At 31.9% G+C, this 27,937-nt stretch overlaps 2 protein-coding genes across 7 annotated transcripts; one reads left to right on the forward strand and one right to left on the reverse strand.

Annotated features, from left to right (window-relative positions):
* Positions 1–52: 52 nt before the first annotated feature.
* On the reverse strand, positions 53–3,700 carry LOC110999764 (ribosome biogenesis protein BMS1 homolog). The gene is made up of 2 exons (XM_022268986.2): positions 2,683–3,700; positions 53–2,572 (listed from the first exon to the last, which is right to left on the reverse strand). The coding sequence occupies exons 1-2, from the start codon at positions 3,581–3,583 to the stop codon at positions 111–113; spliced, it is 3,363 nt and encodes a 1,120-aa protein (XP_022124678.2). The 5' UTR covers positions 3,584–3,700; the 3' UTR covers positions 53–110.
* A 106-nt stretch (positions 3,701–3,806) lies between these two features.
* LOC110999765 (protein Aster-B) lies at positions 3,807–27,727 on the forward strand. 6 transcript variants are annotated; one of them, XM_045629490.1, is made up of 17 exons: positions 3,807–4,033; positions 4,481–4,591; positions 8,515–8,593; positions 9,315–9,416; positions 10,837–10,990; positions 11,672–11,829; positions 12,321–12,473; positions 15,857–15,955; positions 16,760–16,835; positions 17,249–17,351; positions 17,817–17,976; positions 18,771–18,878; positions 22,440–22,629; positions 23,367–23,492; positions 25,253–25,448; positions 25,977–26,106; positions 26,287–27,727. In XM_045629490.1, the coding sequence occupies exons 1-17, from the start codon at positions 3,990–3,992 to the stop codon at positions 26,374–26,376; spliced, it is 2,079 nt and encodes a 692-aa protein (XP_045485446.1). In that variant the 5' UTR covers positions 3,807–3,989; the 3' UTR covers positions 26,377–27,727. The 6 variants fall into 6 exon arrangements, with proteins under 6 accessions (XP_045485446.1, XP_045485447.1, XP_045485449.1 ...); XM_045629491.1 differs by having other exon boundaries at positions 10,840–10,990; XM_022268987.2 differs by having other exon boundaries at positions 3,808–4,033; positions 17,820–17,976.
* Positions 27,728–27,937: the final 210 nt, after the last annotated feature.

The raw sequence follows: 27,937 nt of genomic DNA on the forward strand, positions 1-27,937 counted from the left end.
GCGAAGTATGCATGCGAGTGTGTTTTTAATACATACAAGATTTGAAGAAAAATAATGAAAACTCATTTACTTAATGGAGTAACAATAACTTTAGAAACTTAATTGAAAGTTTACATTTGTGGTGTTTTCTTGCCTGACATTTTACTTATTTGTCTACAAATTTTCTTTTTTAACTCTTTTTGACGTTTGATTTTTCGCCACTCCTCTTCTTCTTTTTGCTTTTTAAACTTGTGTGTCCTCTCCCTAGTCGCTACCTTTTGGTCCTTCTTCTTTTTGTTGTAGTTTGTTTTTATCATGGTCATAACATTTGATACTTTTTGCTCATAAGGATTCTTGATGACTGCTATCCTGTCCTTAAATATATCTTTTTTGGTACTTGTTGATAAGCTACTTTTCTTAGGTTTAAACTTATAGGGAAGTCCTTTCTGTAGCTGTTTAGGGATCACTAATGGCTTGAATACTTTAGGTTGCCTTACAATCTCAGTATACATGGAATCTGTATTTGCTTCACTCTTAATGTTTTTCTCGCGTTTCAATTGTCCTTTTGTCTTCATTCCTTGCCATGCATTTTTGTTACCTATTGGAAGCAGTAAATTGACTACTGGCGCATAAAATTTAGTCACATCTACTTTGAACCAAGTGCGACAGAACACCAAATCACTCATTTGTATTTTATCTTCAAACGTAGCACGAAATGCTCCTTCAGGTTTATTCAGGGCTTTTTTAATCTGTCCTCTAATTCCAGACACAGTTTTTACCCTTGCTCCCTCAAATTTAGCTACTTCTAAGGTACTGGAAAACATGTCTTTTACAAAAGCTGTTTTCTTATAAATCTTTAAGGGTGTCCCAATCAGTTTTAGTTTTTTCATTATTTGAGTAGATTTATTAATTTCGTTCACACTGCCCGTAGCAGCAATTCTAAAGCCTAACTGCTTTATTTCATTGGTGCTATTGGTAACTGTCTGTAGGGCTAGGAAACCAGTGTTCTGTGGTGTTACAGGTCCATAGAAATGCATGTTGCATGTTACATGCTCAGGTGTATATTTTAAATATCTGCATTTTAAATCGTCTTCTATTTTTGAATATATTGGTAATGTTTGGAAGCGTCTCCAACCAAGTGAAATAATTAAAGGGTCATTGGTTTTTAATATCTTTTTATACCATCTATGTTTTTTGATTTTACAAGATACAAATCCAATATTCTGTTCAGCCATATTTAATGATCCTATTAATATTGGGTAGCTTTCATCAAAATTTGTAACAAATTCTGAAGGCATATTTTTGAAAAGCATACGAATATATAGGCCAGGCCTGAATCCTTCCACCTCAACCCTTAGTCCATCATCTAAGTTTTCAAAAACTGATTTATTTAATTCAGATTGTTTTAAAGCTTCAGCTTTAAGGTTTTCATAATAAGAATGATCACCTTTTATTCTATGATCATCAGGATTATCATATTCTGAATCAAATTTTGCTTTCAATTTTAACTTTTTATCTAATATCTCAGATTTTGATATTTCTGCTTTTCTTTTTAAGCCTTCATTTGACTTGTCCGTTTCTTCCGCTTCATGTTTTTCGCCAGTTTCTAGATCTTCGAAATCACCAAACATTTCATCATCTCCCTCACTTGCATCATCTAGTTTTAGAAGTTCCTCTGCATCTTCATCAGACGATCTTTTCCCAGTTACAAAGCAGTTTATTAAACATTCTTTGTTGGTTTCAGTTGTCCAATCTCTAATAACAGGTTTATCAAGGGCATAAAAGAAAGAGCATTCATTTTCATCTAATTGGTCCTTAGCTTTTTGTTTACTTTTCTGTAAACTCGTTACTTTCTTAAATAAGCCACCAATTTCGTCTTCACTATCTTCATGTGATTCTACAGGATGTTCATTTGTTTTGTTTCCAACTTCATATTCACCATACACAAGTTTCATTATATTGCGAGATGTTTTTTGTCGATCAAAATATGCCATAGTAGCTTTTTCACCTAATTTTTCTTTCCATTTTGAACCAAAGTCTTGTTCATTGTCATCACTACTTTCTTCATTTTGTTCCTCATTAAGTTCATTAGCTTTTTCTTCTATATCTTCAGCTTCAGAGTCCGTAACATTTTCCCAGGGTAACTTGTTCTTATCTTTTTCACTCTGGTCAATACCACTGTCATGATCAGATTCATCACTTTCTAAATCTGTGTTGTCAGAGCTATTGTCATCTGCCTTATTGTGTGATAAATATTCATCATCCTTTATCATATCAGGATATATAACTGCACCACCACTGAATAACTTAAACCCAGTCTCTTGCATCTGTTCATCAACTGTCTCCTTAGTTTCAACAACATTTTTTAAAAGAGATTGCTTCTCATTTGCTTCCTCATCTTCTGCTTTATGTGAATGAGAACCTTTTAGTTCAATGTAAACAGCATCCTTATCATACACTATTCCACCCACTCCAGAAAATGGTGCATATATTTGTCTTTCTCTTTCCATCAAATGTCGCTTCTTTTGACTGTTTGGTAATGGACATGGGTCAGGTAGATAAGAAAGTTCATGTATTTTCATGTCGCCAACACCTAAAAAACAATATACAGTTACAATAAAAAATACTAATTGTTAATAATGTAAATATTCTACAAGTAATTCTTACTGTTAATAATAATGAATTAATAAGTATAAAATTAACCTGCTATATGAACTGTTGAGTCTTTCATTAATGGCACACCTCTGACATATCCATACAAGACTACATCTCGGCTAACTTTAGGATCTTTTCTTATGTTATCTTGGCTGGTTATATCCTCCATTCTATCAGCTAATACATAAGCATGAGTTGTTCTCCAACTCAGAGCTCTAAACTTCATGACTGAAATAAACCTTGACAGATTTTTTATTTCATTCCGCAAGTATTCTCCATGAATGATACCTGACAAATAAAAAAGCTTTGCTCCTTGATAAACTTCAGTCCAGAAACGATGCTTAAGTGTTTTTTTGGTCATCTTTAGTTTCTTAGGATTTTTTATCATGTCAAGATGGGTTAGAACACCCATAATTTTAGGCATACCATGAACCTGGCAGATATTTAGAAACTCAAATATTTCCATTTCAAACCCAAAACTTGCATCACATAATAAAAGCACTAAATCAGCACACTTGGCAATGTCAATCATAGAATTAACATCATTATTACATTCAATCAATGTTATTCTCCGTTTCTTTGAAGTGACAATAGTAATTGGGCCTTTTGTACTAGTAACATTTGTTTTAATAAAACTTTTGATTAGATTATTTATAAGAGTTGTTTTTCCGACGCGAGGTGGACCTACAATAGCGACAACGATAGGAGGAGGCTCAAGGGGAGTTTTGTCTACTTGAGGTATGTGCTGTTTTTTGGCTATAACGTCTTCTTTGCGCCGAAACTGTCTTTCAGCTCGCACCACTGATTGAATAGCAAAAGCTTTAGGATTTCTTTGTCGAGCACTTAGGTTAGATTGATCAACTTGGTTTTTCTTTTTCTTCTTTTCGGCCTTACGTCCCGCATGTTTGGCCCGATGGGACTTTTTCTTATCGAAAATGGCATCTGCCATTATGCTTTTCTAGCAAGAGAAGTCTAACTTCATTTAAAATTTTCAAATAGATTTTAAAGCATTTTCAATCACGTGTGTTAAAAACAAATTGATCAACAGTACCATGACATTCAGTGAAATATATTTTAATTTCTCATGTCTCGAGTCTCGACTCTCTGTCGGCTGTCAGTTATTACTTTGAAATAACATAATCCACTGACGTCTGACATTTTAGTAAAAGTAGATTGTATTTGTAAATCGATGGTGAGTGCTTTGTGAGTTTTGTTTTGCAATTTTTTACATCGCGAAAAATTGGTACATGTTTTAATAGGTATCGTAATTTAGATGATGATAATAAGAATATTACAAAGTCGCAGCTCACTGAAATACAAATTGAAGAAGCACCAAACTCTTTAAATAATTTGAGATGACTTCTTCGGAACTCGAGAGCCGAAACGTAGCTTTATCCGTGTAAGTTCTAAACGATAATCAATTTTTTAGATGTGTGTGAACATTTTATAGATTTTTTAAAACCAATAAAGCACTACGTTTATTCTTATTTACATATATTTTAGAGATAACAAATAGATACTCAGGTATGTCTACTTGTTTGCATTGTATTATCACAGCAACATTTTCATTACTATAACTATTAATTTTTTGATACCGCCCTGTTTACGCCTATATTGTTGTCTAATATCGGTTTATAAATGTTGAAGTAGAAGTTCACTTATAAGCATAATGGAAGACAAAATGTTTATGTCATGTTTATGTGTTTGGGTCGTATTAATACCCTTTTAAAAATTAAAATAAAACTTGGCTCAAACATGAAATTATACATGGTTTTTAGTTGACTCTCAATAAAGAAAAAAGGTCAGTTGTGCATAATAGTTTCTGTATTTAATAAATATTTAACAGGAGAAAATCAGCAGAAAACTTGGTAGTTTCATCTCAAGATGCAATAGGACAGAGTATTAGCCAAGCACTTAGTTTTTCTGGCATAAGCAACAATCAACAACAAGAAAACAGGTAAGATTGTTATGTTAATCATTCCTCGTAAAATTTGCATGTATAATTGAGAAAACTGTAATATAATAAGCCATCAAAGGGTTTTTATTTTACACTTTTGAAAATAAAAATATTTGTACAATACAAATAATAAAATAAATATGAATGTGTTTTTTCTTACTAACAATTGCATTTCAATATGTATGATTTGGTATTGATATATACACTATAAACAAGTCCATACAAACTTTAGTATGGTTAAATGTTTGGATGTATGTGGTCTCAGTTGGCTATAATATTTTCTGTAGTAGTTGTGTTTAGAAACACTTCATTTTAGTCTGTATGAGCTTTGGTGAACAAACATTTACCTAGCCATATTAGAACTTACTCAAAATATCAATGATGGTTTGTTGGTACAAAATAAATTGTTATATATTGTTATATTTCAATCAAAGTTGATTCAACCTAAATATCCAAGTTTATAGATTTCAAAACATTGGCGTTATCTTAAGGTTTGAAAGAGGTTATCATTGATTTTTGTTTAAGTATTATTATAATATTAACAATTTTCTTATTTACTTCTTACTTCTGTTTATTTTGGAATATAACAACAGATACAATAATCAATTTATTCCTTATTTTAATTACATAATTAGTTTATTATTATTCTATAAATACTATTAGGTATATATTCATATTTTTACATTATAAATAAACTAATAGAAAAACCAAAAAGCCACTGATTATATCTTAAGAATTCTATTCAATAGAGAAAATTTATTTGTTCTAGTTGGCACACTATACAGGTCCTACCTATATTTTAAAGTACAACTTTGGACTGTTCAGAGGCAATAAATTTCTAAAATTTTTTCTTTTTACTTCTGTTAAATGGTTATAATTCTTCTGTATTTTCTGTGAAATTGATTTTGTAGGTATCAAGACTTACAAATGTTTGTATTTTACCACTGTTATCTTTACAGCTCTCTTGATTAGAGTCAGATAAAATAATAATTATTACTCGTAGTTTCGCATAATCGCACGTATTTGATTATTGTGTTGTCAGAATAAAAAACTTATAAACTTTATGTAATTTATAAATGTTATAAGTTACAATTAATATTATTAATATAACGATACATATACGAGAAATTGACGTACATAATATTTAATTTATTCTTATATAAAAGTGTTGCTACATATATAATATATAAATTAAATTAATGTGTGGCTGAGTAACTACCTAAGAAAATGGGTATTAAAGAAATTAGTCGTGATTCTTACCAAGTGCACTATAAGCAAATGGAGAACATGTGGAAAGTTCTTATAACTAGGTAAAAATTTATATATGTATTTCACTGTATATAGTGCCTTGCGTATCTTTTCACATTCACATACATTAGTGTAATTAAACTATCTATTTAATGTAAATATCAACAGAAGCTGCTAACTAATTTACATTGATACTAGGTAATAGGTAGAAGTTCCAACAAATAATTTATTATTATTTATAAGTAGTTCGTATAATGGACTGCTCGAGATTATACATGCAATCCATGAAGATAATCAACATTTAATTCACAATTTGAACTTATTTATGTAAAACAAAAAAAAATTCCTCACCAGAAATAGGATTAACAAATCAAAAACAAAGAAACTAGGGGTGCTGTTGGCCAATGAGTAAGTATTACTTGACAATACCTTAAGTGCAGTTGCGGAAACTGTTTCGAGGCATTATTAGTCACGAAGTTGCCTTGAATTGAATGTGTTGGATCTCTTGGATTGTTACTCTTTTGTTCATGAAATAGGTAACTTTACTACTGCGATAACCAACCGAAAATTGCAGCTGTTTTTGTAGAAAACTGATATGCGAATTGCGATTCTTATTTAGGCCAACAATCAAAATCACAGAAATCTCTTATTATATTATTACTTTCCCTATACCTAAACACTGTATAAAAGCCTTACCAAAACGTAAACCTTCTGCGCTTAAACAAACTTCAGAAATCTGTGCCGGTTTCTGAACTAAAATAACCAATAACATTTTATAGAGTAGATCATTGAATCCAGAATGACGAATATAATAGAATTTTTACCAAATCGCGCCGACGTCTCATTATTCTGATGTGGAAACGCAGATATTATTATCGGACAAGGTCGCGCCCAAAAATAATTTGCAAATAACTATCCATGTTTTTGCTAACTAGCCAGTTCTCACCGGTAGTTTGCGTGTGGTGTTGCTTTAATGTTCAAACTTAATAGGTACGCATTTGATTGATATGTTTATATTGATTACCTATATACATACATGTTTTCTTAAATCTTTACCATTAGCGTACAGTTTTGCTTACTTGTTGTTGCAATTGTGTTGCTTTACTTTATGCATAATAATTAATTTCGAATTATTTGCAAAATAATTGCCGGCGCACTATTTTACACAGAATATGGAATAGCTAAACAGTAGATTTTTAAGATCCGATTACCTATGATTGTTTGTATATACAAAAGTTTTTCGGAGAAAAGTTTGTAAAACAAACTTTATAAAATCCAAATGTATACTTAAGGTTTATTTACGCGAATATAACTCTTTTTAAATAATATACAGTTATTTTATAGATTATTTAAAAAAGTTGGTGTTGAGTTTGTTGATCGCATGAAAGTGGAAATTTATCTTTCAGAACCGAACGTTTGAAGTTAATATTTTTCATATTCTCAATTAAGATTCAAATGGCGATTTCCAGAAGCGATGTTGTTAACGCTTGGTTGACTTCTCGGTTACGCAACCTCTTATTACCTTTCTTAAATTTGTTGACTTTTTTCAGCAAATGGTCATCGTGACCCGACGTCGAGAATATTAGTTTCGAGATTTCTTTATAAAAACTAATTAAAATCGAGCTAAACTAAATTTTAAGTTTAATTCTTTAATTTGACTTATGCTTAAAAAATGCCCCTATTTTAACGAAACCTGTTTGTAATAAATATCAAGTATTATAGAAAACAATATTAAGATAGGCGTCAAATTTAAATAAAGTTTGACATTGATAATAATATTCAAATCTATGAGTATAGATCTATAGAAACAGAAAGGATAACTTATTAGTATTTGTACTACGCAAATCGTACAAATTTTTAAAACACCGAACATGGAAACTCCATTTAAGTAATTAGCTCCTGGTCATTAAGGACTCATAATAATGATATAAAAACAATAATAATAACATACAGATTACAAATCAAACATACAAATCAACCACTAAAGTCAATTACCTTTGCATGTTTTCTTATTTCTTTGTCTAAATCTAAAATGTTGTAATAAAATTATTATTGATTAATAATGTGTCCTATAATTCCTTTATCTTGTTGTTTATGTTGGAATTTTGTTATATGACATGATTAATATTTTATAAAACAACCTAGCATATATATTGATACGTTGACCGGCATATGTATTTTCAATATACATATATGCAGGTCGAATCAACTGTTTCACGATATGTTATGTGACAATTGTATACATTTAAGATTAAATGTTTGTAGATGCTATGTAGTAGAACATTAATATTTATTTATTAACAGCATACATGCTAAATACAATTTATAATATATTGTCTAACTTAAATAATTTATGCTTAAAAAATAAAATAAAAATCTATCTCTCAAGTCTTCCCAAATATGTAGTCTTCACGAGTTAATGCGGATTATTTCGCAACTAGCCATTAACAAACGGCAAATATCGTGTCTTGATAATTTGTTTTAAATTTAAATATGACATCCAAAAGTAAGTAATTTTACGAGAATTATTACTTACAGTGGGTTATTCTCGAAGAGACATCATGTTGTATTTGTACGTAAGCTTCTTAAGGAAACTGGCACTCCCGTAAGATAGTGACCCTGACTTGATTTACAAGATATATAATGAAAATTAACTTGACTCTCTTACGTTTCAGGAATTTATCCAGGTCACCTTCTCCGTCCCTTCGTATCACTGAGTGCAAGGAAAACCATTTAGACTACGATAATGATGGAGTAAGTGTCTTGTCTTGTTAATTTTTTAGTTTATACTTGTGCATTATAATTGTCGATACAATATGCTAAGCTAAGCACAGACATATACAGAATTTCACTTACAGAATAAAAATAGTTTCAGAAATTCTAGAAATTACTTTTGAAGTGAAACTTCTTTAGAATCGTTGTGATTTCAAACCGGATGCAACGAAAAAGCGACAGTAAAAAGAGACAGAAACATTAATTCATATGATTTAACGTGGGAGAAAATGAGATAGATAAACTTCTTTCGAATCGTCGTGATTTCAAACCGGATGCAGCGGTAAAGAGAGACAGAAACATCAATTCATCATATGATTTAACGTGGGAGAAAATGAGATAGCAGGCATTATACAGCCTCTCTTTACTGCCGCTTTTTCATTTGATCGAATTTCAAACTTTCGATGTTTTAGTTTTTCCCAAATTAAAAATTTATATTAAAGTTATAAATTAAAATTTATCATTAAAATATACTGTTTTAAAAGAACACACACATTTAGATAATGGAAAATGATTAATTTATATATGATTAATAATAAAAAAAATGTTTTTGAAGGTTTCACTTCTACCATGTGTGAATTGCACATATGTTTTTTTTGTTTATTGTTTTAGTTTTAAAATTAAAATATAGAACTAATAATATTTTTAATATATAATGTTATTTAAATTTTTATTGAATTGTAATGACTTCGTATCATTACAGAAGAGTGATATTTCAATCAACGTATCAAACAGCGCCGCTGGCGATGGTACACTATCTGTGGATTTGGGATTGCCCGCCTCTCTTAAACCCGAATATAACAAGGTAAATATGGAATGTCTCAAATCTATCCATGTATATCTAAATGGTTAATTGCAAGGATACTAGAAATACTCGATTTACAGAATCGAGTATTTCTAGTATTCATTCATTTTGGCGTATGCGCATTATTATTGACAAAGACTTAGTTCAACTTGCTGTTTTTAAATAAAATTCTACAAAAAAAATATACAAGCAAATTTATTATATTACTCGAATAGAATTTCTCGTATTTTAAATTAAAAGTTATATTTAAATCTGTAGACGTCACATAAATCAACGACAGTTTACCTATTACTCTGTTGAAATAACTTAAAACTTGTGATTTCTCTAAAATAATACATTTCTCAAGGTCCAATGCGTCGTTATTTATTTCATTGAAGTTGTTTCAGTGAAAACGTATAATTTTAATCGATTTAACCTGTACACCTAAAAACATTTGATATCACACGGAAAAGACCAAAGATGTGTCTCAGTTTGGACATGGTTTTATTGTTCACCCTTTAGGGAATCTTGAGTTTTTGTAAGTCAAAATACCGAACGGGGAACCAGTAGATTTATTACTACTGAACAGATTTGTTGTGGTTTTTGATCGACTGCCAGTTCGCGCGCAAGTGGTATCAGCTAATCAACTTTACTTTTCGGTTATCCAAAACTTTTTTGTTTACTTTTTGATATTTTCTTCGGTAACAGCCTCTTTGGGGTCAAATGTGCGCATCGTCCTCAATGCTCATTTCGCCTCGTTTAAACTCAGCAAACCACTTCTCAAAAAGTTTGAGCCAGCATCGAGCCAAGCCTTGGCTTCGATAGTATTTTTTTTCGCCAAAAAGCACTACGTCAATGTACCAAATTCCTTTTTATAAATTTTATACACAAACAAAAGTTCCTTTACTCAAACTAAGAGTACGACAGTTGTCAAATATAAACACGCGACGTTTGAAGATTAGGGCTAACTAAAACTCTTATTAATTTAACAGTAGTAGCGCCAACTATGTATCAACAGCCTATAACTATAATATCAACCTACGAACTTTTCATACTACCGATTACATTTCATTCATACCGCCGTTACTTCATGTGCCCAGCTAATTGTTACTGCCTATAGTAATTAGTTATTTTTTTATTATATAATTCATTAGCTTTTTAATTGGCTTGGTGCATTTTACTGTATTTAGGGTAGGGAGGGGTGTTCAGTAAATAAATTGATATCTAGTGCATTTTTATCATTAAACAAACAAACAAATATCATTTATTCATATAGGTAACATAATGTAAACTTATGAACGTAGAAAAGTATGCATTAAATTAAATTATTCTAATTTTAAATTACTGCCAGTTCTCAAATCAAGGGCGTAGAACGGAAGAGAAGAACTGGCAATAAATAAAATATTAGTAAGAAGTAGTCTAGTGAAATATATATTTGCAGCAGTTATCCAACCCGGGGTCCCGTAGTTCGGACGGCAGCGGGCGTGCCAAGAAGAAGAGCTGGTACAATTCCCTTTACCCCACCTACAAGACTAAGTCGGAGGACTTCAAACGACTCTTCAAGGATCTTCCAGACGATGAGAGGCTCATAGTAGGTGCGATATTTATTGATACATTCGAAAAAAGCTGCTTTATACAGTGAGGTTGTTATAATTATGTTTATTACATAGACGATAAAAACGATGGCACTTTCTTTTAACTTTATATAAGTGTGGTTTTTACATCGATACATCTAATGTGTTTATTTTATGTTTTATTTTTAACTTTATTTTAATTGTAAAGATGTATCTGTTCTGTTTCCAAATAAATAAAAAACTGTGATTGGTCAACAATGATATGATTTATCCAATGAAGAGACAAACTCACAATTTGCTAGGAATTATTTTTGTATGAGGCTAATTGTAACTTTATTCTATTCAATGGCATGAACAGCTAGTTTTTGAAACTTAAATGTTTTTAAATACACATTAAAAAATCCTTGCATAAAGCTTGTTCTATTGTTAAAACCCATTTTTTAATTAAACCAATTTTATTTAAACTTATATTTTTCTTCAAAAAAAGTTTACTGGAAAGGACCTTAAAACACATACATAACTTCAACTTAAGGATATGACCCTACGCAGTATATTTAAATTGTGTCAATTAAAAATCCAAGAACTTTGCTTAGGGCTGGCCAATAGCCTCGTTTCGAGAAACGGGTAAAATAACCTAAAAATGGCTTTACAATCTAATTGAAGCATGAAATCAAACATGTAAATCATTAACTTGTGTTATAGACTACTCGTGTGCAATGCAGCGCGATATTCTTGCTCACGGGAGGTTATATGCGTCCCAGAGTTACCTTTGCTTCTATGCTAACATCTTTGGGTGGGAAACCTCTCTGACGTTGAGGTGGAAAGATGTCACTGCTATCACTAAGGAGAAGACCGCGCTGGTAAGTGTTTCTGAAGATATACTTCCGTATCCTGAAAATTTTCTAGTTAAGTATTTTCGTAATATTTATATGGATACATCTTTATTATTGACTTGACATTTATGAGTTATAAATGTTTTAAGAAAACGTTATTCGGATTAATAAAAAAGAAACTCTGCAGGTGAGTTTTATCATCGGACGTCTACTATGTGAAACCAGAATAAATTTGACTTCCTTCCTTCAAGAAAATAGCGTACTAAATCTTTTAAGGCCAGCAACGCACTCGCGAGCCCTCTGGCATTATCTAGATATAGAGTATCCATTAGCACTCTTATCACTTAATATGAGCTGTCTGCCTTTTCACCCCCTGTTTTCAATGAATTTCCAAGCTACGGTCAGAAAACCACTGTGTGTTGTTGCTTCAACTTTTTTTCGTTTTTTAGACATTAATTTTAATAAAGTATTAGTTTTGAAAATTCGACAGCCCGTTTACAATAGGGAACATTTCACAGGTGATTCCAAATGCAATCCTAGTATGTACGGACTCGGAAAAGAATTTCCTAACATCATTCTCTGGTCGGGACAAGGCTTATCTCATGCTGTTTAGGATCTGGCAGAACGCCCTCATGGATCAGCCCCTTACCACAAACGAAATATGGCAGTGGGTGAGTTGTTTTTTTAATAAGTAAATAATTTAGGAATATTATTTGTATGTGAATAAATTCAGTAATTTAAATTTTAAAGTTTTTCGCACAAGGCAAAAGACTTGTATAAATTTTAGAGTTCGTGCATGTCTTTGTGCTGATTTTATGATATACATGAGAAACTGTTCCGATATATTTCTTTTTATCAAATGACTAAAGCATCTGCTTTATCGGTTGCTTTAAGACCGATTAGAAAAAATGCTTTGAGCTCTTCATATCTACTAAATTAAATTTTGATCCGTGTTTTATTATGTCCTCTATTCGCATAAAAAAGTGACTATATAACTACAAAGTAAAGGCGTATCCATTCAACTCCGCTGCTTCTGATTTCTTCATCGTAATTTTTATTATTAAGGGTTGTGCCAGTCTCGAAAGCCGTAACTACTATGTCAACTCGTAGTTTCTCCCTCTGACCTCCGCTTACCTCATGGCAGTGCGGTGACATTCTAATTTAGTATGATCTAGTTGGGAAATTAAAGCTATGCTGGTAACGATAATTCACTATAACTTCAATAGACTCCAATATCTAAGTCTTTCAGTAATAGCGTACCGCTCGTAATTCTTAGCGTATCGACTGCTAAGAATTACGTTGTAAGAAAACTTAATATGTATTGTTATCGCCAATAGCTACTGCATTATATATTAGGACGCCAAAATTAGGCCACTAAGTTACATATAAATATATCAGTTCGTCATTGTAACTTTGCTATGTTGTCATATTATTGTCAGTCATTATTAACTAACAAAGTCCAAATAATAGTTATTAATTAAAATAGCCATCTACTATCCTCAACAATTTTCGCGTTCTCTTATAGTGCGCAGTATTGAATTATGTAAAGTATTGGAAATTGTGGAATATTTTGTATGTGGCCGACTTGTTTTGATTTCAAACGAATTAGAATTACAAAACTTGGTCAAACACCTTAAGACGAAACACACGACACGAAAAAAGTTTTAAAATATTGTTATCCTCTAAATATTGGCAATTTGTTTTAAACTATACATAGATGCGAAGCACTTATTAGAAATAATTTTAAAAATTTTGTTGTTTCGTGTTTCGGTTTGCATTGGGTCATAATTTAAAAAAAACCCCTGTTTTCTGTTTAACTGTTATATTAATAGATAAGATTTTTAAAACCTTGTGTTAAAGTTGAATTTTGTGTAGGTACTTTACTTAGTTACATCTCATTTCTCTTCTTTATATATACTTAGTCTGGCCATAAATACTGATACAATTAAAAATAAACAAAATATTACATTTTAATTTGGAATCTGTTATTTTTATATGATTGTCCATTAAGTTTTCTCATTTTGGCGCCAATACTTTGTCTAATATTTTGCTATATTAAAATACAGTGGGGTGATGAAGAGAACCGAATCGCTGTGATTTCATTACCAAAGTAGGTATAAAGCTAAATGCACATTTTAAAACTCTCCATACGCTTGGTATTTGTAAAATATTTGAGTACTGGGCTATTAATAGGTACAATGAGACCTCCTCTATTTGTGACAGAAAAATATCTGGCCTTCCACGTAGTCTTCTTAAGAAAAAGGTGGTCAAAGCAGTAAGGGAAAGAATTCGAAGAAATCCTGTCCGAAAGCAAAAGATTTTATCTCGGGAGACAAAGATAGCACCTAGAACCATGTTGCGTTTTTTTAAAGATGACTTAGGACTTGTAGCCTATAAGAGACGTTCTGGTCATTTCTTAAATGATAATTTAAAAAAGAATAGGGTGATAAATCAAAAAATTACTGAAGCGGTACGCAAAGAGTGGTCACAGAAAAATTTTGTTTACGGATGAGAATTTTTTTACAATCGAGCAACATTTTAACAAACAAAATGACTATATTTGTGCTCAAAGCTCTAAGGAAGCTTCCCAATAAGTTGCCAGTGTGCAACGTGGGAACTATCCGACTTCAGTGATGGTTTAGTGGGGTATTAGCTATGAAGGAGTGACTGAGTCATACTTTTGTGAAAAAGGTATCAAAACTTCGACACAAGTGTATCAAGATACCATCCTTGAGAAGGTAGTGATGCCATTTAATAACACCATTTTCAATAACAAAGAATGGTCCTTCCAACAAGTCTCGGCAACGGGTCATAAAGCTCGGTCTACGCAGTCTTGGTTGAAAATGAACGTTTCGGACTTCATCAGCGCTGAAGACTTGCCGTCGTCTAGTCCCGATCTTAATCCGCTAGATTATGATTTATGGTCAGTTTTAGAGAGTATGGCTTGCTCTAAACGGCATAATAATTTGGAGGCCCTAAGACAATCCGTACGATTGGCAGTGAAGATTTTTCCCATGGAAAGAGTGCGTGCTTCTATCGATAACTGGCCTCAACGTTTTAAGGACTGTATCGTACCCAATGGAGACCACTTCGAATAAGCTTTTTATATTATAAATTGTTTTTTATTTATGTATTAAACTAACACACTGTAAAAGTAATAAATGTTATTTGCAACAGAAAAAAAAATATTTTTCTTTGTTTCAGTATTTATGGCAAGACTAGGTATATATATATATAAATATTTATTTATTTATTTCCAGTAAATTTTCCTATCTTGACAGTTACAACTAATGCGATAGAATTCCATTATATTACCCACACAATTACATACAATACAAACATTAAAAAATTAAACTTAAATTCCTAAATCTTATAACTAACAATATAGTAGAACAGGTAAGATAGTGTCATCCCAATCGCTGCATATGAGACACATCAATAAATAATGTTGATAGGTATTTGAAGTCGGTAATTTTTTGTGATAAGTTTTTATAGTTTCCAAAATCAACTCATCGACATCTTGATTGTAATGTTAGTAAGATCTTATTGCTTCCAGTTTGCTTTTTGTTTTGTTAATAAATGCATCACAATACATAGACCCATTTTTTATGATAAATATTGTGGCCTGTGTGTCGCGTGAGGTACAGCATATTATAAATATTAACATAGAATCAAGGACGACTGAACATTGAGATTAGTGCGTTGTCTTCTGCTGGACGGGACACGCGTCGCTTTCAGGTTTGATCTGGAATTAAAAGTTTATGTTATATAAGTTAATTTAACGCACATTTTTGATACAAATTCGTATGTATTAAAGGATATTTAATTCAAGATTGATCCGCTGGGACACAAATGGTATACGTGCAATATGATTTCATAATAATTATTGGTTTAATCAAACAGCCTACTGCATTTCATACTAACAAAAAGGGTTTTATATTCATGTTTGGTTAGAATCCAGGGAATATCGCGTGCTGAAAATTTGCGTGCGGACCTTCATTAGGTAGATTCCTGTTCCTGTTGCTGATATAATTTAATATTGGTTTTATATTAGGTGCACACGTGCTACGGTGAAGAGCTTGGGTTCGATTCTGACGACGAGGGTTACACGCGCGATACTGACGACCCACAGCCCCAACCTGACACCTCAGAGGTTTGTAACTTCTACCATTTACCAGCCAGTATCGTCTTTATCTCTTTGTGTTATAAAGTGTTCAACAAAGAATATATGTAAATTAATAATAAATTTCTATAGAAACAAATTAATAATTCAAACAATTTAACAGATACCTACAATAAGGAAGCGTGACTAATATTTTTTCTTCAAATGTTTATCAGATATCGTATTTGTTATCATTATTGGTACAAACTTTATTGGCTACAATTGACTGCTTGTGTCTCTTGATTTACTATCGAAATTATTGGATAAATAAAATAAAATTGAAAAAAAAATAATTAAAAGTAATATTTGTATAGCTGTTGTGAACAAATAGATTATTGACGGAGATAGATTATGATTTTACCTGAGCAATACGATAGTTTATCTACGATAAGTGATTACGGTTAGTGATAATGTTTATTTGCAATGAAATCATGAAGATATTCGGACGGGGTAACAGCAAAGTAAGCGGATATCAATTGTAAATTTTCATAAACACTTTTCCCAACACCCGCTGTTATGGTTAGACTTTTTTAGGTCAAATAGATTTGGTCTTAGATAAGAATGCATTTCTTACAATTTAACATACTATATTGTATACGTTGAAAAGATTGAACATTTACTGAGTATTTGTTTTTAAGAAATACGAAGCTTACTAATGCTACTAATTTTACTTTCCCTGTATTAAAGATGAGAGTGTTTGTGAAATAAATGAAACATACTGTTATATATTTATCATAATAATGCAACGAAATATTATATATTATAGTATTCTAAATATAAATATTTTTCTATCAGGAGGCAGTGGATGCGTCGTCTATGGAGCACGATGCACAGTACGGGAGAGATTTACGAGGATTTACGCCGCCACTTTGTGAGTTTTTTTTATTTATTTCGTTTTTGGTTTCTTTTGGATTGGATGCTCCTATAACCTGATTGCACCTATAATTAGGATACTTTTAAAATATGTGTTGTCTTTACAAATCTGCTTAATCTTGATATATTTATTTTTATGTCAAGAATTAAATATTAAAAAGTAATATATGTAATTTACCAACTGTCTTTAAATACGCCTTAATACAAATCAATGGAAATTTCACACTTAAAAATCAGTGTTCAAGTGTTCACTTCCAGTGAACGAAGTTAAAATTAAAATGACCTTTAAATTATATTGTACCAAAATTCTTGGTGTTAATAATTGTATGGTTCTGTTTGAATATATTTTTAATCTTAAGAAACATTTGTTCCTTTCTAATAAGTGTTTTAGAAATAGGCTTTATATTACAGTAAATGGTTCTGGTGAAAGGTTAGCGGGCGAAGAGCGGGAGGTAGACATGCTTCCAACAGACATGTCCGACACAAGTGAAAGCGAGCCTGATAGACACCAAAAGTATGTATTCGCCGATTGCTATTCATATGCTCTTTTGGGTTTTAAAATATAATTTGATCGACTTTTACAGTTATATTTAGTAATGCATATTAAACACACATGCTTAAGGGTTTAGTAAATATAATATTGAAGTGAAATTTCTTTATCGGCCGGCGTTGGAAAAAAATTACCGTCACATTTTTCGCGCACCATCTTTTTCTTGTCCCTACCACGATTAAGCCGAAGAGATTTAAAGACATTAATAACAAAAATATATGATAACGATGACAATGATAGTAATAATTCTATTACAACTTTATTTAACCAATTTCTGTAAAGTGGCATATAGTAGAATATTTTTCGAAAAATAAGGTCATAAAGAAGTTTCAAATGGTTATCTTTACTCTCCTGAGTCTTTATCGATTTGAGGATCGTATTTAACGTATCTCAGAATTAAACTTTAAGAAAAAGTGTCCATTTTATTCGTAGTAACGAAGACGTTGTCTGCACGTCGGCTCACACAGGCAAAGTATTGCTGGAGGGCGTGTTTCCATTTCACATTGACCAGCTCTTCACGATGATTTTCACCAACTCGAGGTTCCACTTGGAACTGCTGGCTTTACGAGGCGCCTCTGACTATGTGCAGGTATTGATTAAATATATTTTTTACCGTACAACAAAACGTAAAATTGAATATTTATATATTTTATTCCGTATTTGGAACTAAACCAACTCGAACATGGAATAAAATTTGTAACTGAATTTTTAATGGTAATACGCGTTCGAAGTTTCAACAGAGATATTGGCGTATACGTATATGAGTACGCACACTACGCCAGATAGCGTGTGGACGGAAAATATATGATGTGATAAAGATTTTAAAAGCAAATTTTTAAATTTAAACGAAATAATTAAAAAAAGTCCGATTAGGTTAGATTTTCAAATTCAGTTGAACTATTCTCATGTCACAGTGTTTGTTAACCTGACTCCTCTAAATGTCTTTATTAGTTTGCGACCTATTTTCTATACACATAGAAAATAGTCCAGAAAATATGTGGTATTTTTTTATACTCCCTTAATAATAAATATTTCCCACTTCAAATTTCGTGAAGCGTAATTAATAAATGTAAATTCTTATTAAGTTATGGTTTTTTTGGCAATTAGCTTTTTTCAGTCATGTTCAGGAATAGAGAGTCAATTGAATTCTTTCTGCAGAACCGCCCTTCTACTTGAGAATTAAAGTTACGACTTTAAAAGTAAGTAACATGTTCTTAGGAGGTTAAGACCTCTAAATGGATCAAGCACATATTTAATGTGTAAAATTTTAACCAGCAAGTGCCTAGAGTTTTCATCCCCCGGAATATTTTAAAAATAATTATATTATGTTAAAAATTATTATATATAAATAAATAAATTTTACGATTTCGTCCTTATTTCCAGGCTCCATGGCGGCCGCAGAACAGCGTCAAGTGTCGACAAGTGAGCTATCGGCTTAGTCTCACCTCAGGACCCATCGGGCCTAAAGAAGTTCACGTCACTGAAACACAGGTATTGCTTAAATAATTCTAATGCAGTGTTAACTTGTGATTTTCAATTTTATTCACGTGTTACTCTAACAATTATATTTCTATCGTGAGTGATACTAAAGACAATTAAAGTCAATAGACAATTCAATTTAACAAATCAAAATCCAATTTTTTAAGATAGTTGTTAGAAGCTGTATCGATAACAAATGGTAACCCAATAATTCGATGCAGCAGCGAGATATCGCTTTAAAAATCTTTCCTGATGGCCTGATGCCAAAGCGAGGTTGCCAATCTTTGAAAAGTGAACACAACATTCAAGTGCGGCAACGCCGCAAATGTATATGCGGCACTGAAATATTTATTGAATTATTCAAATTCAAAAGAGACCCAAAGACGTAAGATGTCGCAATCGGTACTTACATACCTAAACTGGTCAATATTAACTTTCAAACAATGCGAATACTATTATCATAATCATAACTCATATTATCACATTACTTTGTATACTAGTAGATCTAGACAATGTTATTGGTAAATAAATTTATACATGAAATAACTTTTTTTAGAAAGAAATAACTTTATTAGACACAAAATACAATAATTGTTTCTATAAAGTAGAGTGCTCTGGCCCCCACACTAGGATTCCCTGTGTTGTGGGCAGCCAGTCTCTTCCTTTTACAACTAAACATTACTTAATTAATTAATTTTACTTAACAAATTTATACCTATTCTATTTTTTTACGATAAGAATATTTTCTGTGTTAGTATATGACAGCTTAATAAGATATTTTTTGAGTTTTTTAGTGAAAGTATGAAGTGTGATTTTTGAAAAGTTAGTAATAATTTTATTTTTAATAAGGTGGTTAAAGATGAATGGACCTCGGAAGGAGAAAAAGCGTTGAGCGAAGAAAGTGCGTTTTTTAGGATGCTTATATAAAGGTTTGCGTTTGGTTAGATTTGGTGTAGGGGGTGTTTGTTTCCAAAAAAGCCTGCATATTGCCATTAAATAAAGTTGTCTTACAGTTAGGAGCCCTGCTTCGCTGTACAATTTTGAGGTTGAGTATCGGAAAGGTTTACTGAAGGATATTTTAAGAATGGCCCGTTGGGTGCGCTCAATTTTCAGCATCGAGGACAATGCCGCTCCACCCCATACCGATATGCAGTAAGATAATATCGACTGGCATAATGCAGTATACACTATCTTGGTTGTATGTGGGTCAGAAGGTTTTCTAAGGCGTTTAAAAACATTTATAAGTTTGCGAACTCGTGAACATAGATAGTTTATTTGAGGGCTCCAACAAAGCCTTGAATCTATAATTAATCCCAGGTATTTGGTTGTTTTCGTGGGCTCCAGGAGAGGACAGTTACATTTGTTGCAAGGGTTCAGACATGAGTGTAATTTAATAGGGGGGATAGGGTTTGGTTTTCTGGTTTTCGAGATGTGAAAACATATGTATTTGGTCTTAGACGTATTTAGAGATAGGAGATTATCTAAAAGCCATTGAGAGATTTGTCGAAGACCTAAATGAGCTAACCGTGAGGCTTGTTCCCAAGAGTGTGAGTAAAAGACTATAGCTGTGTCGTCAGCGAAAGAGAAGAGTTTAGCATTGGTGAGCTGAAGTGAACATAAATCGTTAATGTATACTAAAAAAAGCGTTGGACTGAGGGCACTTCCCTGTGGCAAACCGCATGAGACGTTTTCTAGTTGACTGCTATGCCCATCAACTCGAACCCTCTGCTTTCTATTGGATAAGTAGGACTGAAACCAACGGAGGATATTTCCACGAATTCCTAGTCTTTCTAATTTTCCAAGTAGTAATGGCCTTGAAACAGTGTCAAAAGCTTTGGCAAGATCAAGAAAAACACCGATACATCTTTGTCCTTCATCTAATTTGGAGCTTATGGTTTCAACCAGTCCTGTGGTAGCATCTTCTGTAGATCTACTTAGTCTGAATCCGTATTGATTGTCGGCAAGGATAGATTCTTTTTCCAAATAATTCAGTAATCTGACGTTAATGATTTTTTCTGCGATTTTAGCGAGGGTTGGGAGAAGAGAAATAGGACGATAGTTTGAAATTTCTATTTTATTGCCTGATTTGTAGATAGGTGTGATATTAGCTATTTTCCATGATTCGGGGAAGATACCTTGCTCAATACTAAGATTGCAGATATAAGAAATTGGTGCAGCAATAATGTTTTTTAGTAGAATGACCACTCGATTACTAATATTATCATCACCTGGGGCAGAATTTGGCTTAAGAGAACTAATGATTTTTATGACTTCACGCTCGTCACAAGGAAGAAAAAGAAAAGAATTTAAATTAGCGGAAATTGACACTTTGGAGCAAAGGTCTTGTTCAGTCTGGTTTGTCTTAGACAATATATCGGAAGCCAATTTATTCCCTACCGAACTAAAGTAATTGTTTACAATATCGAGAGATTTTTCAGGGTTTTCCTGTAGATCAAGAAGTTTATTAGAATTTGATTTAGTTGGGTTAAGGTGGCATATATTTCTGATAGATTTCCATAGTTTCCTACTATTGTCTTTGTTCTTAAGGATGGTGTTAGCCTCATGTAAATTTTTAAGGTTTTTAAGTATGTTATTACAGAAATTTCGGTATTGCGTATATTGCTTTTGGAGCGGTTCGTTGTTAGGTTGTTTTCTTGATAAGCTATGCAACTGATCTCTTCTTCTCACACAGCGTAGCAAACCAGGTGTTATCCATGGCTTTCTGATACTTTGAGAATTTCTTTTATAAATGATTTTTGTGTTGGTGTTAACTGCATTTGTAATTGTACTTGTGAAAGCACCAACTGTTTCATTTATATTTTCGATGTTATAAAGAAAGGTCCAATCGACCCCTGATAGATCTTTATACAGATCTTTATACATGTTGTTGGAATTGCGAGGAAAACTAAGAGTAATAAAAGTAATAAGAGTAAAAAACAATAAAACAGTGTGTAAGATAAAAATAAAATAATAACAGTTTGTAGTATTATAAAACAAAAATATGTAAAATTAGATCAGCAATGAATTGATTTTGTCAAGGCTCTATGATTGTCCTATGCTTGGACCAGCATGTTTCCAAGCATTATTTATCTTGAATATAATCCTCTAATTTGTAACATGCTTGTATACAAAGTTTACTTTTATATAAAAAAAACGTTCATTTCTACAGTTCTCCATACTAGTTATTCCTATTTGTTGATTTTAGTTTTTATTAGATATATTAACAAAAAAAAATTATACGTATACATACCTACATACTAATAATAATATATAGAGAAACTGAACCAAACAAAAAATATGTCACTTTCATTAAATGTTTGCGAATTATCCGCTGGATTTGTCTAACCAATCGTATTTTAACATGGAACGAGAGATCGCATTAAGATACATTTTTCACGAAACCGAACCGTCGCGTCGCCATGATAACTCCATTAATTTTGACGTTTAGTCAGTCGTATTTTTTTACAGTCTTTCCCATAGAATAGAAATTTCATATATCTCTTTTACGCCAGAAAATACGCTGTCTGGCTTGCGTTTACAGATTACTCTATTTAATGAATTTAATGTTTTTAGACCATGAACAAATGCTCAAAACCCGGATGTCTATACTCAATAGACTGTTCAAGCGAGAACACGGGTATACCTTACGCGGATTACTTCAGCGTGGAAGCCCATTATTGCTTGAGACGGGAAGGGGATGGCACACGACTCACAATACATGGATGGGTTGATTATAAGAAGACCATGTGGCCTATGGTGAAAGGTATTCTGGTGTTTGTAGAGTTTTTGTGTTTAATTATTTTTGTATAGATCAGTATTGTATCAATATTGCACATCTTGTAACATAGATGTCTGGTCAAAACCTTTAAGCATCCAATTATACAAAATGTTTACATTGAAGAATTTCTGAACTAATCCGACTTTTCGAGTTGGGTTCTTCAAAACTTACGTACCTATGTTACTTAAGATTAAATGAGCCTCTCACTTGTTGTCTCATGTTCATTAATATTTATAAAATTGCATATTTTTTATATGCAATTTTATAAATATGAAATAAAAATGTTTTTGCTACATTTATAAAGTTAAAGTTAAATTAATTAAAAACCATTAATTAAAAAAATATTAATTTCTTTAATGTGATATAATTGCAAAGTAATATTGTATTATCCGGGTTTGTACATTCATTAATGAACCTCAAATATCTATTCAATATTTTATACCGTACCAAGTTTTCAAAATTAATTTTCGCACTACTTCAACTGATCGTCCTGAAAAAAAAATGTACTACTCCAGTTTGGCAAGTAGCTTTAATAGTTAGCGCATTTAATAAGGATTCTACAGTGGTATAACACTGAGTCCATTATTTCTTAGATCGGCCATAAGAATTTTTTTTGTTAAACAAAGTCTGTTTGTATATATAACAAGGATTTTGACACTCAGTTTTTGACCTAACACTGCGTTGACGAATCGTGGTTTTATATGTGGATTTGATTTTCGTAGCATTCCTAGAAAAGAACACAATGAACGGCATGGAAGAGTTCTCTCGTAAGTTGGAGACGCAGCTGCGAGCACAACTTGCGCCTGCGCCGCCTGCCGCACGCGCGCGCAGACGGAGGCGGCATGACGGTTAGTAAACAGGATTTAGATCGGACTCTAAGGGCCTGTTTCACAATGTCCGGATAAGTTCCAAATAAGCTATTTGTTACTTATTGGTATGATAAATAGTATTTTTGCGTTTCACGACTGTCAGATAGCGCTATACGTGATGAAATTCGAAGTATCTTATTTGAAACTTTTATCTTTCGAATAATTTATGTGTTGCATAGCTATTTGGCACTTTATCCATACATTGTGAAACAGGCCCTAAAGCATAAAAGTAGCATATGCTTTCTTGTTTTATTATATCTGGCTGATATATATAAGGCTTTTAAAAGAGATTAAAAAATGAGAAAGTTTACATACCGACATGATTGTGATAATAAATGATTTAAAAAAGTAGTTATTGGTACAGATCTCCACGTCTTATTGGGTATTCGAAAATTTAATATTATGACGCTTATTTAAACATCTATTACTTTGCTAAGCTGCCATATTTTTTTATATGATATATTAATATATTTATTTTATTTCCACGCAAAACATAACGAATGATTAACAGGATGAATAAATTATAAACTCAATATTTCATATTACGAGTCCTTTGAAGTCGGTTGAAGGGAACTACGTAAGTCGTATCTCATAGGTATAGCAAAAGCAGGCTAGTATGTTTTTTTTAATGATATATATGTAATTTAATTTTCTTCTTCTGAATGCTTTCCAGTGAAATGTGAGGAAATCTACGGTAAAAACTACTGTGTTTACTACTCTTTCCTCGGAAGATAACGCTAGAGAAAGCATGACAATTCTCGCTAATCATTCATTACAACATAACAATGTGTGGATCTATCATTTTATTAAATCTCATGTTGTTCTTCTCTTCTGAAATATCTCTTAGTAGAAAAGTTCTTCATCAATTATATCCATATTACTACTTACTTAAATGTATAGTAATACTGTCTTTGGTTTCCGAAAATTCACTTAAATAATTATTTTTTATATTAATTTGAATTTACCATATTTCTCGAATAACTTGAATAATCATAAAGACTACTACACAACTACACTACTTTAGGCTATATGTATATTTAAATATTCAATGAAGTTGTTTTTAAACTGTTTAGTTTCTGGTAATAGTAGAAACGAATTAACACCCCAGGTGAGACGTTATTAACGAATATTTACTTAAGCATAGAGCTCAATAATATTTACTTATAAATACTACGTTATATTTTACGCCATATATGTAAGTTTAATAAGTAAAAACATACTAATAGCGTAATAAATGTTGGTACGCATTTTACTTGACTTTTCAATTGTGACGCGGACAAATTTTAGTAAGCGTACTTTGTAATTCAGGTAGGTCAGAAATATTAATCACAATACTAAGGTCCTGTTTCACAATCTATGGATAAAGTGCCAAATAGCTATGCAACACATAAATTATCCGAAAGATAAAAGTTCCAAATAAGTTACTTCGAATTTCATGACGTATTGCGCTATCTGACTGATAGTCGTGAAACGCAAAAATACTATTTATCCTACCAATAAGTAATAAATATATTATCAAAAAAAGCTTATTGGAACTTATCCGGACATTGTGAAACAGTCCCTTAGTATGTAAATTATATTAATTGAACTTTCAATTTACATGATTTTTGGTCTATTGTAAATTTTAATCAAATGACCACAATTGATGATAGATCCGTGAAAATCTGACTCCTTTTTTTGTCGTTTTTACGGAATATTTAGTTTCATGTAATAACGTTGCTTTATCACTCCGTTGCCAGTGTCATCCTCCCCCCTTCCGGTGGTGTCGAGTTCAGTCCCCTTGGGGACGGCTCTTCCGGTTCGGCCAGATGCTGGCTCACGTACCGCGCCCTGGCTGCTCATGTCGCTCGTACTGCTGCTCGCTATCAACGCACTCCTCTACTGGAACCTCTACTACGCCGATAGGACCATCGACTTTGACGATTTACAGACTAGGTACCTACTTACTACTACCTCTATCTGTGAACTGACAGTTAGTCTTAGTAGTTAGACAGTAACCAGAAACTCCCAGGTTTATCGATTACTATTTTAAGAACGAGAAGAGAAATTGTGAACATTGAGTTGAAAGCGACTTCAACACTAGGCGTTATGCGACAGAATTGCCATCTAAAGTTCTATTATGTAACTACTAAACGACTAACATCAACCAATAGCGTATTTTTTGTCGACCTAACTCGAGTGAGAAATCACTCTCTCAATCGGTTTTAATTGCTCTCTCCCTTTTCTTCGATAGAAACGCTGCACATCTTCGTGATGTTTCATCCGTAAAAATTTTACTCTGATGCCCCTAAAGAAGTTTCACTTTAAAATTACTAAATTTCAGTTTTTAATAAAATGCGACTAAACATTGTGAAAAATTATCAATTGCTTGATATCAGAAACTGTTGGCAATTCCCACGGAAAGGATCTACCTATGCTTAAAATTTAATAAATCTCTGAGTTAACCTGTAAAATAATTGACAGGCTAAGCTCTGCACGTACATCTGAAACGGCAGAATGGTCGGCGCAATTAGCGCGACATACGCTCCGGCAAAGACACCAACTACTAGCTTGGCGAGACGCACTCGCGAGGACTGTCGCACATCTCACACAGGTAAGAACAAGATCTATAAAGATCATAATCTGAGATTTTGTTTGTCTTGAAACTTAAAATAAATATTTACGAAATAAATGAAAAAAAAAAATAAAAAAAAAAGCGTATTTGTTTGTATTCTATTTAGCCTGACTATACTAGCGAAAAGTAAATACTTACGTGTAATTTGTATACCTTTAGACGGAACAAGCTCTATCGAAACTTTTAGAAACAATCAAGCCGGTGTTAGAAAAAGCAGATGCCGACGACCAAGGACATAAAGAACTGTGAAGGGAATTTAGGAATAGATTAGAGAAATTGAATTGACAGCTGGACTGCTTGTGAATAGTTTAACGAACTTATTTGTTCGAAATTCCTTATATTTTTAGCGCACACCTAAATGATCCGTATCTGATTATATTTATCATAGATAAATTAATTACGTTCTCAATTAATATGAATGGCCCATGTAGTTTTTAAATGTAGGAACGGATCGATGGACTCCGCCGCATAGATTCAAAGATAATCAAATTATATTGTGGTAGGCCGTTACTTAAATTGTTCAAGGATTATTTAATAAAAATATTCATATTGATGTTGACTGTTAAAATTTAAATAATGTTAATTAAATCTTTGAACTCTGACTGCATGTGTACGTTGCATATTTAAGTACATATATTCCGCAAAATTTATTTTTAAACTCACTAATATAATCTAATTACGAATATTTAGGTTCTTTATCAAGCCAAAATAATAATTCCTTACATCACACAATTCATTTAACAAGTATTTCCTTATATTACGTCAATAACACAATATTTTGATAAATAAAAAATATTTTAATAAGGTGTTATACGTAAAATGTGATTTGTATGATATAATGTTGGAAATGTTACCGTTTTGTATTATGTTCATATGTATTAGAATCTTAATAAGGAAATTGTATAAAACACCACGAGCTCTGTGAAAACTTTAAATTTAGAGAGATGACTTTGGCTCAGTTGTAACCTGTTTAAAACCAGTTTACTACCTTATTGTCTTTCAGGACATTTATATAATAGAAGTATGATTTTGTTCGTATTACTGTTGTATCACCACTTGACGATGTCAATTTAAAGTTGGATCTTTAGCTTTATTTATTGTAAAATTAGAAATAAGTTATTTTACCTTTATTGATACTTACATTTAAATAACCGTTGCCCTCAATTAATTACCAGATATCTTAAAAATAACACTTTATTTTTAATTGATTTGTTGGTTTAGTTGACTGGCTTTGCATCTACCAAAAACTACATCACATATTGAATAGCATTTTATTTGACTATCACAAATGTTAATGTATAAAAGATTTATTAAAATAATGATAACGTCATTACCCTTACATGTTTTCCCTTAAATGATAATTTACTATAATTGTACATAAAATCTTAATTTAGTTAGTGAAAATGTTCAATGTTGATATTTGAGATAAAAATTACAATATTTTGTTGTACTAGATCTCCTCGGAAAATGTATATTGGTGCTGTTTTTTTACTTATGTTTATCTTCAATTTTCGGGCAATTCTCATACGAAACTCATTAAATTTACCTTTAAACCTTTTCGGTATGAGAAATTTTAAGTAAATTGGAGATGTCGAAACATGGATTTACAAGTAGAATTAAGATATGGCAACTTGCATATATCATGTACAAATAGATATATTTCCAGCTAATAGCCAAACATTCCAAGTGTCATCCATTATACAAGTGATATCTGCTAACTTGCAGTGTGCAATATATTTGTGTAAAATAGTTTTAAATTTGTTAAATTATTATATGAATAAAGAAAATTAACATAAAAAATATTGTAAAT

Source organism: Pieris rapae, chromosome 9 (assembly GCF_905147795.1).
Source record: "Pieris rapae chromosome 9, ilPieRapa1.1, whole genome shotgun sequence".
NCBI lineage: Eukaryota > Metazoa > Arthropoda > Insecta > Lepidoptera > Pieridae > Pieris > Pieris rapae.

What these genes read in the sequence shown, in the direction of transcription:
- LOC110999764 (XM_022268986.2), bottom strand. Translation starts at nt 3,583, where the DNA reads ATGGCAGATGCCATTTTCGATAAGAAAAAGTCCCATCGGGCCAAACAT. An exon ending in CTCAACAGTTCATATAGCAG is followed by an intron (nt 2,573 to 2,682) that starts GTTAATTTTATA and finishes ATTGTTTTTTAG; the next exon opens with GTGTTGGCGACATGAAAATA.
- LOC110999765 (XM_045629490.1), top strand. Translation starts at nt 3,990, where the DNA reads ATGACTTCTTCGGAACTCGAGAGCCGAAACGTAGCTTTATCCGT. An exon ending in GAGCCTGATAGACACCAAAA is followed by an intron (nt 17,352 to 17,816) that starts GTATGTATTCGC and finishes CCATTTTATTCG; the next exon opens with TAGTAACGAAGACGTTGTCT. An exon ending in TTTGACGATTTACAGACTAG is followed by an intron (nt 25,449 to 25,976) that starts GTACCTACTTAC and finishes AATAATTGACAG; the next exon opens with GCTAAGCTCTGCACGTACAT.